The sequence below is a fragment of the Trachemys scripta genome, chromosome 7 (genome assembly GCF_013100865.1).
Source record: "Trachemys scripta elegans isolate TJP31775 chromosome 7, CAS_Tse_1.0, whole genome shotgun sequence".
In the NCBI taxonomy this organism is placed as follows: domain Eukaryota; kingdom Metazoa; phylum Chordata; order Testudines; family Emydidae; genus Trachemys; species Trachemys scripta.
In genome coordinates, this window is record NC_048304.1 from 33116421 (window position 1) to 33129551 (window position 13131).

At 58.1% G+C, this 13131-nt stretch overlaps 1 protein-coding gene across 6 annotated transcripts in view; it reads right to left on the minus strand.

Moving 5' to 3' along the window:
* The window catches only part of SPTBN2 (spectrin beta, non-erythrocytic 2), a 56489-nt gene that overhangs the window by 12680 nt on the left and 30678 nt on the right, over window positions 1-13131 (minus strand). For all 6 annotated transcript variants that reach the window (XM_034775382.1, XM_034775383.1, XM_034775379.1 and 3 more), the window contains 16 exons: window positions 12936-13109; window positions 12395-12486; window positions 12129-12209; window positions 11819-11934; window positions 11123-11235; window positions 9704-9891; window positions 8394-8511; window positions 7857-8015; window positions 7301-7603; window positions 6596-6749; window positions 4184-5054; window positions 3424-3561; window positions 1974-2730; window positions 1354-1556; window positions 848-938; window positions 610-756 (listed from right to left, as the gene is read on the minus strand). In XM_034775382.1, the coding sequence (XP_034631273.1) occupies window positions 610-756; window positions 848-938; window positions 1354-1556; window positions 1974-2730; window positions 3424-3561; window positions 4184-5054; window positions 6596-6749; window positions 7301-7603; window positions 7857-8015; window positions 8394-8511; window positions 9704-9891; window positions 11123-11235; window positions 11819-11934; window positions 12129-12209; window positions 12395-12486; window positions 12936-13109 (3705 nt within the window). The remainder of the gene's footprint in view (window positions 1-609; window positions 757-847; window positions 939-1353; window positions 1557-1973; window positions 2731-3423; window positions 3562-4183; window positions 5055-6595; window positions 6750-7300; window positions 7604-7856; window positions 8016-8393; window positions 8512-9703; window positions 9892-11122; window positions 11236-11818; window positions 11935-12128; window positions 12210-12394; window positions 12487-12935; window positions 13110-13131) is intronic.

The window sequence follows — 13131 nt, forward strand, 5'->3', positions numbered from 1 at the left end:
ATGAAGGCCAAGTTGCTACAGCCCTATGCCCTGCCTCCTGGAGTCATGTGACCACAGTCACATGGAGTCTGCAGGGATTCTGAGACGGGGGACCTGCCCCATTCATCTCAGGGGGGCATTAACACCTAGCCCCACTGCTCCAGGGGCCTGGCCAGCCCTATCCCAGCAGGGGGCTCAGTGTGAGGCAGGAGGAGCAGAGACCAGTAGGCCCAGCTCCCCCGCTCAGTCATGCACAGACAACCCAACTGGTGGGACAAGTCCTGGGGGCCCTGCTGACACCCCAGCATCTCTGGGACCAGAAGGGGGAGGGTCCATGAGTGAGAGGATCCATGGCAAGGGGTGGGACTGTAGAGGCAGGACCATGGTCTTAGGGCGAGGCTGTGGTAATGAGTCCATGGAGAGGGGGCAGAGCCACGGAGCAGGTCCATAGCACTGGGGAGTGGCCATGGAGTCGGGTTCATGATGCTGTGGCAAGTCCACTGTGAAGGGGCAAATCTCTGATGCTGGTGCAGTGCCCCAGTGGTGAGTCCATGGCAAGGGGACAGGGCCACGGTGTTTGGGTGTAGCCATGTGGGGGTCCACAGTTTCCCATACTCCAGCCTCCCCCACCTTCTCGATCTTGTCCAGCCAGTCCTTGTTGGAAGCCAGCTCAGCCGTGAAGGCCTGGTGCTTCTGCCACTTGGTGTGCAGGTTGCGGGCCTCGTCATACGACATGTCCTGGGCTGTCAGCATCTTCTCATTGATCCATAGGGTGAGCTGGTGGGGAGGCAGAGGACAGAGTGAGGATCCCCAGACCCATGGCCCCCTTGCCCCGCCCCCGCATCCCCCGGTCCCCAGCCCCACTCACCTCCTGGCAGTCCTGCAGGAAGTGCTGCAACTCCCGGTTATCCCGCAGCCGCCGCAGCAGCTCATTGGCGGCATCCCGATTCCGCTTGTGCCTGGGGTGGGAAAGCAGAGGCTCATGGGACACTCACCTGCAGGGTGAGATGGGGCCTGTGCTCTGTATGTCATAGTGCCAGCACTGCCTTGGTTCATGAGGACTCCCCGTTGCCTCAGGCACTAGCAACTTGTACTCTCTGAACAGGGCAAGCTGAGATCTGTCCTACAGGCTGTTCTGACCTCCTGGGGCAGGTTTGCCTGGCTCTGGCCAAGGGAGGAGCTCCTAGCTCATCACAATCGTTAATCTCAGTATCGTCCTCCCTTTTTAACTCCAGGGGGAAGGAGAGCTGTCCTAAATCACAGAGCTGGGGATAGAACCCAGACTCCCTGCTCTAACCCACTAGACCCACCCCCCATCCCAGACAACAATGACACAACAGGGTTCCCAGAAGCCCTGGGGAACTGGGTTCTCACCTGCCATCGATGGAGTCAACCTTCTCCTGGACTTTGTCTGCATGGACGCTGTCCCCCACAATCAGCTTCCGCCCGGCATCCACCAGCCCTTTGATCTTCTCCCCATTGGCCTCCATGGTGGTCATGAAATCTTCATGCTTCTTAATGGAAGCCTCTGCCCCTTGCAGGGTGCTGGGCATCTCAGTGTGGGACAGCACGTACTCCTGTAGGGGCGAGCCGCACACAGGCATGGCACTGGGCACGGTTTGGCCATTGTCCCAGGCCCCTGCCCTGTGTGAAATGGAGACCCCAAGGGAGGAAACTAGGGGCCAGTGGGATGGAGAGGTACTGAGACTGCTAGGGGTGAGTGGGGATGGGGTGATTGGGGGTCCTGGGGGACTAATACAGTGATGGGGATTTGCGTGGAGGTCTGGGACAACTGGAATGGGGGGATGGAGGGGAAGACCAAGCTGGATAGGTCCAGGAGACTGATCAGATGTTGGGGGGAATACTGGACTGGATGGCCCCATGGGTCTGATCCGGGCCAGAAATGGGGGTGGCATACTGGGCTGCATGGGCCTGTCCTAGCTCCAGGACAAGAACCAGCCTCCCCCTAGGCATGCCGGTCGCCCCAGCCTCACCTGGTTGCTGAGCACACCCTCCACCTGCTTGGTGTCCCGCAGGAAGAGCTGGAAGCTATAGGCCTGGGACAGCAGGTGGTGCCTGTTCTCCCACATCTGGCCCAGCTCCTTCCAGCCAGTGTCCAGGGCCTGTAGGCGTTGCTGCAGGAACATGTACTGCGCATCGGTCTGGCCCTGGGTCACCTCCTGACCCATGGCTCGCATGCTCTGGTAGTCGTCCTTGTAGTGCTCAATCTCGTTACGGATGCTCTCATGCTGGCTCAGCAGCTGCTCGGCCTCGGCCAGGGTGGCCGGCACATCCTCAGAGGCCACAGCCGTCTGTGTCCGTGACAGCCAAGCCTGGAAGTCATCCAGGTCGCGCAGGAAGCCCTGCAGCTTGCTGGCCTCCCCCAGCGACTCCTCACGCCGCCGCATGGTCTCACGCAGCTCGGCCCACACGGCCTTGATGTCCGCAAGCTGGTCTAGGATGGGCGTCGCCTGGCTTGGGTGCTCAGCTGCCAGCGCGGCCGCCTCCCCCTGCAGGTCCAACACCTTGCCCTGGATGGCCTCCAGGTCCCGCTCCATGCCCGCCAGCTTCCTCTGCAGTGCCATGACACCCGCCAGGTCATTGCCCAGCTCCTGCGTCGACTCGATCACCTTGGTCTTCTCCCTCATCCAAGACTTGGTCTCATTGCACTCCAGGTAGTAGTTCTGAATGTTCAGGGCCGAGGTCAGCGCAGCCTTCTTCTGGTCGGCCAGAGTGCGGAACCGCTCCCACCTGGGGAAAGGGACAGGGAGGTAGGTGCGGGGCCTGTCCCCGCTGACCACCCCGGAGCTGCCGAACCCATGTTGGCGCTGCCAAAGGCAGCCCTCCCCAGAGCCCCAATGCCTGCCGCTGGATGCAGATCCCCCAAGAGTCCTTCTCATCCCCATGGGTCAGTCAGAACTCCACACACACCCTCCGATGCTGAGCTGCCTGCCCCCACCCCCAGCACCAAGCAGCGTGATCTCCCCACTCACCCCCACCTCCCCAGCGCCGAGCCGCCTGCCCACCCCATCTCCCCCCGGTGTCGATATGCCTGCACTCCCCATCTCCCCGCTGCGCCGAGCCGCCTGCCCTCCCCATCGCCCCGTGGCACTGAGCTTCCAGCCCCCCACACATCTCCCCGGCGCCGAGCTGCCTGCCCTCCCCATCTCTCTGCGGCGCCGAGCCGCCTGCTCTTCCCGTCTCCCCCCAGCACCAAGCCGCATGCCCTCCCCGTCTCCCCCCAGTGCCGAGCCGCCTGCCCTCCCCGTCTCCCCGTGGCACCGAGCCGCCTGCCCTCCCCATATCTCCCCCGCACTGAGCCGCCTGCTGTCCCCGTCTCCCTCCGGCGCCAAGCTGCCTGCCCTCCCCATATCTCCCCCGCACTGAGCCGCCTGTCCTCCCCATCTCCCTCCGGCGCTGAGCCATCTGCCCTCCCGCTCAGACCTGGTGTTGAGCTGCTCCTGCGTGGCCTGGATGCTCTCCTTGTTGCGGTGGTCAGTGCTCAGCAGCTGCCCAGCGATCTGGTTGATGGCCGCGATGCGCAAAGCCAGGTTATTCATCTCGGGCTCCAGTGTCTCAAACCTGCAGACCAGGAGATACAGGCTCAGACGACAATGCACTCAACCCCTCATGCTCCCCACAGCACAGCACCAGCTGCTGCTGATCACACATCTTCCCTAGTGCCTGCTGGGAAAATCTAGGCTGCTTTCCCATAGGGCCTCAGCATGGTTATAGCAGCCAGAGCATCATGGGGGATCAATGCATTCTAGGATGCCCCACCACATGCCCAAGGGGAGGGAAGGGGGATCGGCTATGCCAGTTCCACTGACCCCATTAGGGGCTATGTCCCCACCAACACCCTGGTTCCAGAGAGAGACCGCAGGGCAAGCTAGGCCGCTGCCAAGGGCACACATGGCTAGAGCCAGCCAGGCTACTGACTGGCTACAAGGGGCTGCTTGAGCAGATGTGCCCCAGTGCATGCTGGGAAAATCCAGGCTGCTCTCTCATGGTGCCTAAGTAGGGACAGACAGAGCAGCACAAAGGGGGGAGCAATGCATTCTGGGATGTCCCACCACACAGAGAGCTGGGAGACAGGGAAGGGGGCTAGGGCCACAGTTACTCGCTGGCTGCAAGGGGCAGCGGGGTGTGGGCCTGACGAGGCTGGGCCAGGTGGTACATGAAGGTCTGGTCAGCCCCCACTCACCTCTGCTGCACCACCTCCAGGTCCTCCAGCTTCTCAGGGATCTCCATGGCATGCAGCCACTGCTCCTTCTCACCAATCCACAGCCCACAGGCATCAGCCTCGCTGAACATCTTGTAGAGGTTGAGGGCATCCTGCAGATCCTGCTTGCGGCGCTCAGCCAGGGTGGCCAGCTCCTGGTAGCGCTGCTCCACAGCAGGCAGGCGCCCGGCCACCTCGGGTGCATGGGCAAAGGCAGGCGGCAGGCTCTGGGCCTGCTCATGTAGCGCAGCGATGGCGGGCCGGTGGTTCTGGATCTCTTCTTCCACATCCTTGTGCTTCTTGACCAGGCTCTGGGTAGAGTACTCATCATGGCCCACCTCCGGGCTGGACACCAGCCGCAGGGCATCCATGAGCCAGGCCTCCATGTCGTCAGCATCGGCCTGGAACTGGTAGAGGCTGGAGGCCTCATGCAGGCGCCGCTCCCGCTCGCCTGCCAGCGCCTCTAGGTGTTGCCACTGCTCCTCAATCTCCCGGATGCGCTCAGCCACCTCGCGTGCCCCAAAGTGCCCCTCATGCACCAGGCTGTGGCCCTGGGCCGTGGTGTGCTGCAGGGGTCCATAGCGGCCGCTCATCTCATCACGGAAGGCATTGTGCTTGCTGATGAGGCGCAGCACACTCGTCAGGTCCTTGCCAAAATCATCCGACGACAGGATCTGCTCCTGCTCCCGGATCCAGGCCTCTTCCTCACCCATGTCCCAGAAGAACTTCCACAGGCGCCGTGACTCCTCCAGCTTGGCCCGGCGCTTGCCTGCCAGCTCAACCAGCTCCTGGTAGCACAGCTCTAGCATGTCCACCCTCTCCTGCACCAGCTGGGGGTCACACGGCTTGTATCCTGTGGGGGGATGTGGATGTTGTAGCCCACAGGTTGATTTTAAGGTAAAGGATAAGAAAAGCAATGCAGAAACGCAAGAGACTTAGCGGCATAGACTTATAAGAATAACTTAAGCTGTTACCATAGCTACAAGGCCTAACAGCCTGCATAGGAGTAGTTGCTTAATAGGTTAGCATAAGTATGTAAATCAACGGGGACCTTAAGTCACAAGATGGCATAAGATTTTGTTTTACTTGTTTTGTAATAATCACAAGTGTTGAAAACTGCTGACAGGTATCTGCAAGAAGGCAGTTTGCACCAGTTTAGGGTATTTTTGGAGGGAAACATCAGTAGATGCCTAACCATAGGTAACTATAGTAATTTAATTGACGTGTATGCTACTAAGTTTGAACTAATTAATATAGTAACTTATGGGACACCCCAACATTACAAGGGTGAGGAAGTCAAGATAGTAAAAGAGGGCGGAGCTATTTATACATATGCACCAAAGGCCTATAAAACATCTGGTCTTAGGAGAGCCACTGGAGTTCTCCTTTGGCAAGCCAGAGTCACACTAGGATCTGTCTCAACTTTCTGAGCTCTCCCCAAGGATAGGGTGAGTACATCCGGGTACTGGGGTGGGTCATACTTAAAGCATTGTATTATCTCACTTTACTTGTTTGGATAATTGTATTTATTGGACTGATCATTGTGGTAATAAAACTCCTACAATTATCAAAGGTCATCCCTGAGTGCGAGCCTTGCTGATACTGCCATGGGGCTAGGGTGACCAGATGTCCCGATTTTATAGGGACAGTCCCGATTTTTGGGTCTTTTTCTTATATAGGCTCCTATTACCCCCCACCCCCTGTCCCAATTTTTTACAATTGCTATCTGGTCACCCTACATGGGGCTTCCAATCCAATAATAATTCTGGAGATACTGGGCCTGATCTTGGGACAACAACCTACCAGATTGCAGAGTGCTAACTGGGGGAAATAAAATCAGCCACATAATCAATACATCAGGCAACAACATGGGATCCCTGCTTCTCCCCCCTCTCCCCTGCCATCTACCCCACAGGAAGAGCCATGGGGCTCCTGACCCTTGGGTCCTGGGGGCAAAAGGGGCCTAGGGTCACTGGCACTGGTGCCCATGAAGCAGGGGAGACACATAGGGGGCCCACAGGGAGTAATAGGGGAGGGAAGGCCCTTTTGCTCAGGCTATAGAGTCAGGGCTAGGCACAGAGCAGGGCTCACACCAGGCAGGGAACCTCCACAGAGAAGCAGAGGGGTGAGAAGCTGGTAGGGTGGCTTCAGATACGGGCAGATGCGGCAACCCCAAACTCAGCTGTGGACCCTCTGCCAAAGCCCTGCTGGGCTCTGAGCTGTTCTCTTGAGGGCTGGGATGTGGGGGCTGGGGCATGGCAAAGACTGGCACATGGAGGAGCAAGCATAGAATGGGCTGGGACATGGAAGGGCGGGGATGAGGTAGGGGCCTGGGATGCAGCAAAGCTGAACATGGAGGGTGAGGGCCGGCTGTGGTGTGAGTGGAGCAGTTACCTTCTCCAGGGGTGGCAAACCTCTGTGCAGCAGTGCCAACAGCCTTGATGCGCTCGGCCTGCACGGCGATGTCGGCCTCCACCAGCGCATGGATCTGCAGCAGGTCTTCCACCCCGTGCAGGTGCTTCCCAAAGTCCTGGGACTGCAGGCGGCCCTGCGGAGGGATGGGCAGCTGCTGACTGCATGGGGAGCCCCCCCAACTCCACCCACCAGCCCTGCCCATACCTTGGCCCTGCCAGGGGAGGGGCACGCCTACAGACGGAGCCAGGCACCCCCCCACACTCTGCCCCAGCCAAGGGGACAGACACAGCAGCAGGCTGCACTGGGGCATGTGGACACAGTCCCAGCTCCCTGCCCCCTGCAGCACAGGATACAGCACCCAGGGCTTCTGAACTCCCCTCTGCTCCACGGCACCCCTATCCCCTGCTTCCTCCCCTCCATTGCAGGCATTCAAAGCCATCTGCCCCACTGACCCCCATGCACCCCAGCCCCTCTGGGGTGTCTGGCTGGCAGTGCTCCCAGCTTTATCCCCTTATCCTTTCCAAGAAGAAGATCAGACGGCCACTCCGCCTCCCCCTGCTGGAGCTCCTGGGGGTGGGGCTGGCAGAGAGCAACACCTGGAACACCTACCCCAGACATCTGGGCCCCCTGGTGGTGGCGGCCCAGGCTGGGCAGGCTGCTCCCAGCCCCAATGCCCCCCCATACCTTCATCTCCTCCATCCAGTCCATGAGGTAAGCCAGGTCCTGGAACATCTTCTGCAGGTCCAGGTTGAGGAGCAGGCGCTCACGGCGTGAGGCCACCAGCTCCCGCAGGTAGTCCCACAGCCGCACCACATTGTTCTTGCGGGCCAGCACGCGCTTGATGTCGTGGTAGCGCTCCGCCTCCAGCTCGGTGGCCACAGCATTCACGGCCTGCACCCGCTCACTGTAGGCCACGATGTCTGTCTCAATGGCCTCATGCTTCCGCACCGCCGCCTCCACCGCCGAGATGTCCACGCCAAAGTTATCCTGTGTGGGAGGGCAGGCATCATGCTGGGGCAGGGCTAACCGAGGGGTCACTGCACAGCTCCTCCCACCCACAGGCCACGGAGCCAGCCGCCTGGAAACGTAGTGTGGTCTACTGGAGAGAGTACTGGGCTGGGACCAGGACTCCTGGTTCTATCCCCAGCTCTGGAGGGTAGTGGGGTATAGTCTATTGGGTGGGGGCTGGAAGTCAGGAGTCCTGGGTTCTAATCACATTGCTTGGGGGTTTGGGACTCACCTGGGACACCAGGCGCTGGTTCTCGCTCAGCCACGTCTCCCGCATGGCTGCCTTGCGGTCAAATCGAGCCGCCAGCTGCTCCAGCTTTTCCTGGCGAATCAGCTCGTTGCGCAGTGCCAGCTCCCGCTCATGCTCCGCCTTCTCCAGCCGCTCCCAGGCCTGCAGGGGAGAGGGGGTTAATTACAGCAGGGAGTTGACATCTAACACAGGCCAATAATTAATGACAACACCAATGACCATCTCCTAGGGATCCCTCTCCTGACACTGAGATGCAGCCACCTCTGAGATGGGACATGGGGGCTGTTTGTACAGGGATTCCTCAGCTGGCGCTAAGACACAGCTGCCTCTGGGATGGAACGCGGGGGGCTGTTTGTTCAGGGATCCTCGCCTGGTGCTGAGATGTTTTCTATCACATCCAAAAGATGACACCTCCAGAAGCAAAGCCCTCCAGCACTGAGTTGGAGGAGGGGGACTAGCACTGGCTGTAAGGGAAAAGCATGCCCTACTGAGCCCCTGCCCTGCCCCCTGCTGTCTCACCTTGTTGATGTCGGAGATCAGCTTGCCCTCGCGCGGTATATACACCTTCTGGTTGTTGGCGCGCATCTTGCTCTGGATGGTGAAAAGCAGCACCTCCAGGTTCCCCTTCTCTGTGAACCTGAGGGGTAGGGATATGGTAAAGAATCAAACAGAGCGCCAGGGGAGGGGTGGGGGTGGGAGTGTCTCAGAGCCTGGGAACTGGGCCAGGCGGGCTGGTCACAGAACCTGGGCAGGGGAGCAAGAGCCGTCAGAGCCCAGGGGGCAGGAGCAGGAGCAGCAGGACCTGAACCCAGAACACACATCCACATCACTTCCCTCCCTGTGGTTCTCTTCAATCTGCCACCAGGGGGTGCTCATGTTATACCAGAGGCTCCCCAATCAGGGACCTCACTAGGTCATCTAGTCCAGTCCCCTGCACTCCAAGCAGGACTGAGTAATAACTAGACCATCCCTGACAGGTGTTTGTCTAACCTGCTCTTAAAGGCCTCCAGTGATGGAAATTCCACAACCTCCCTAGGCAATTTGTTTCAGTGCTTAACTTCCTCAACAGGAATTTTTTCCTAATGTACAAGCTAAGCCGTTCTTGCTGCAATTTAAGCCCACTGCTTCTTGTCCTGTCCTCAGAGGTTGCCTCCCTCCTCCTTGTTTCAACCTTTTACGTACTCTGATGGAGAACCCCACACACTGCTACCGTCCCCAGCCCCATTCTTCTGCTCTAATTCCCCAGACAGGCTGGAGACCCTCACATGCTTTAGTCCCCATGCGGACTGGGAGGGAACCTGAGTCAGTCCCTCCACCCTGGGGTTGGAGTGGAGTCAACGCCCCCTAGAGGGGCAAGGCGCCAGGTACCATTCCCCACCCCCGTGAACCAGCGAACGGGCAGTGCCAGGGCACTGGAACACACCAAGATTGGGAAGTGATCGGCTCATTCAAGGCCCCTCTCCCACAAGCTGGAATGGGGTAGGCTCCCTGGTCACACACAGCATGGCGCACACCTGTGAGGGTGGTGCCGGAGTGGGTAGCTGGACATGATGTGAGCACTCTTCCCATGCTGTGTAGGTGGCAGCTGAGTAACCAGCTTAGCCAGTCTGTCTGTAGCAAGGCATCCCAGAGTGCACTGTGCCCTGGGAAAAACACCCACAATCCTCTGCTCATGCCAGAGGTGGGGCAGGATAGCAGAGCGGCACAGATCTCTCAGAGTGCACCAGGCCAGATGCTTAATGCAGTCCTGGGGGTACCCTGTGCCATTAGCTGTGCCAGGGCTGCCAAGTTGTGGCCCAGGCCGACTCAGAGGTGGGTAAGGGACTCACTTTGGGGGTTTCTCAACAGTGCGGTAGGTGTTGAAAGCCTGCAGCTGGTTCTGCACCCCGCTCAGGGAGTTGGCCAGCTTGCGGTCGTTCAGTGTCAGGATGGTCTGCTCGATCCACTGCAGCAGGTCAGAAGCCAGTGTCTCGTACTTCTCGATCAGCTTGTCAGCCTCAATGGCGTAGTCCAGCACCTGGACGGGAGGGGAGGGGAGGGGAAAGGAGGGCAGGAGTCACTCACCACTAGGCCAGCATGGGTCAAGCCTGCTGGCTGACAGCCCCCTACAAGATGATGGGAGCCTCAAGTATGCAAGAGGCCCCAGTAGCCCATCCTTGGGCTCCATAAGAGCCAATGCTCACCAGGGACTCAGAATTTAACATTCAGTAACACAACCCTTTCTCCCAATCCATCCATCCATCCACCCCATCAACCCTTTCTCCCACTCCCTCCACCCCATAAACCCTTTCTCCCACTCCATCCAGCCATCCCATCAACGCTTTCTCCCACTCCCTCCATCCATCCACCCCATAAACCCTTTCTCCCACTCCATACATCCATCACATCAACCCTTTCTACAACTCCATCCATCCATCCACCCCATCAACCCTTTCTACAACTCCATCCATCCATCCCATCAACCCTTTCTCCCACTCCATCCATCCATTCTTCCCTTCAACCCTTTCTCCTACTCCATCCATCCACCCCATCAACTCTTTTTCCCACTCCATACAGCCATCCCATCAACCCTTTCTACAACTCCATCCATCCATCCATCTATCCTCCCCATCAACCCTTTCTCCCACTCCATCCATCCATCCATCCACCCTATCAACCCTTTCTCCCACTCCCCCCATCCCATCAACCGTTTCTCCCACTCCATCCATCCATCCATCCACCCCATCAACTCTTTCTCCCACTCCATCCATCCATCCACCCCATCAACACTTTCTGCCACTCCATCATTCCATCCATCCAATCAACACTTTCTCCCACTCCATCCATCCATCCACCCCATCAACCCTTTCTCTCACTCCATCCATCCATCCTCCCCATCAACGCTTTCTCCCACTCCATCCATCCACCCCATCAACCCTTCCTCCCACTCCATCCATCCATTTATCCCATCAACTCATCCTCCCAATCCATTCATCTAATGCAAGGGTTCTCAAACTGGGGGTCATGACCCCTCAGGGGTCGTGAGGTTATTATGTGGGGGTCACGAGTTGTCAGCCTCCACCCCCAAACCCCGCTTCACCTTCAGCATTTATAATACAATTAAATATAAAAATAGTTTGAGTACAAAAGTTTGAGAACCCCACTGATTCTAATCCATCCAACCCAATCCACTCACCCTCCCAATCCACCCACCTAGCACACTCCATGCAGTGACAGCACCCACTGCACTCTGTTTCTGCCCTTGGTACCTTTCCAATGCGCTTTCCCTCCACAGCCAATGCTTTCATTTTGGAGAAGTAGTGGTAGTAGGTGGCCACGTATGTGATGATAGACTTCTCATCCGGCTGGTCCACGTTGACATCTGGGGGGAGAGAGCCATGCGTGTCAGGGAGAGAGCCCCATCTCCCATTGCCTCCTCACTGGGAGGGAGGGCACATCAGCACCAGGCACTTCCTGGCAACTAACACCCATATGCCCTGGTGTGGGGGTAAATGGGAATCATGGGTAATTTCTGTTCAGTGGGTGGGGATTAACCCAGTGATGTCATGGAGCCCCTACATCCAGCCATGAACCTCCCCCTTCGTGTATATGAGTGCAAGATGGGAGAGTGGTCAGGATTTTCCCAAAATGCACTGTACCATGGGAAAAGACCCCTCTGCTTTCAGCAGCACGGGGGCAGGATGGGAGAGGAGCCTGGATTTCCTATTCAGTGGGTGGCTGCCATGCCTGCCTGTTCCTCTTCTAACAGTGTTTCCACAGCAGCATTACCCAATCACAAACTTCTCCCTCCACATATTTAGGGATGGGGTTCAGGCCCCGACCTCCAACCTGGATGAATGCATATGAGAAGGGCATTTTCCCCCATACCAAGAATGGATCAGTTGGACTGAGACCCCGGCTCACCCCAGCCCTCATTCTCTAGGCCCGCACAGCTTGACACCCACCTTCAGGATCCAAAAGCTTGGTCAGCCCCAGTTCCTTCTCCGCTACGTTAAACGCATTCTGCAGGTTGTAGTGGGCATTGCATTTCTTCAGCGTGTCAATATCTATAAGGTCCGGCCTGCAGGGGGTGCCAAAGGGCATACTGTGATTGCCAGCCTGGGGGCTCCACCGACACTTCCCCATGTCTCACTGATCCCCATCAACCCCATCCTAATGCCCCACCCTAAGCCAATGCTCGAGGACAGTGGCAGCATGCCACGGGTCCCTGAGATCCTGGTATCCTCTTTGCACCCAGACGTGGTCCATACTGACCTGTGCTTGTGAACGATCGCATTGAAGGCCAGGCCATCCCTCCAGCTGGTGGTGAAATTGTGAACGTTGACGTTCTGGTACCTGTAACATACAGAGTGGTGAGGGGGGTGGAGCTGGAGCCCCCTACAGGGGAAAGACCCCATGTCCCATTCCCGACACCCCCAAGCCAGTCAGTTCCCTTACCATGGGGCTGCATCAGAACCAACGCCCCCTAGACAGGAAAGACCTGATATTCTATCCCCAGATAGCTACTCTTTACCCCTTACCCTGCCGTCTTCATCTGGCACCAGAGCAGCAAGGCATCCTTGGCCGATTTCTTCTCCTTGTTATCCTCAGTCTCTACACTGATATCCTGGATCTGGGGGGTAGATACATAGGCAGCTCCAGGTTAGTCCCACCAGCACCAGGCCTCCCGGGCCATGGAGAGAAGGCTCCATGCTCCCTGGCTCATTCTTTCTAACATCACATGATTGGATGGGGGGAGGGAGGGGGCTCTTTCCCCCTGGGCAATTTGAACCAGGGATCCAAGTGTCCCCCAAGCAGCCACTCGAGTACTGGCATAACACAGGCAGCCATAGGGCAGTGGCCTGCAGCCATTAGGGGTATGACCACTCCGCTACACCAGCAGGGACAATTGTTCTGTTGTCACCAATTCTCGCCAGGGTTGGCTCTCCATGAGGGGGAGAGGGTGGGGGACTCTGAGACTGCAGAGGGATAGAAGGATTCAGGTCCAGAGTGGGGAAAGGGGTGGCAGGGGGCCCCACAGAGGGGTGCCAGCCAGGGCGGAGACTGAGCTCCTCCAGGTACCTGGAAGCGGAGGATGATGGTCCAGATAAGGCCCAGTGTGAGGCGGTGGTTGCCATCGACGATGTCATGGGAGCCCATGTTCTCCAGATGTACCTTCTGCTCCTTGAGGAACTGCAGGGCCTTGTCTACGTTCTCCAGACAGTGGATCCGCATTCGCCCTTTGGTGGGCTTGGGCTGGAAGGTGAGAGCATAAGGA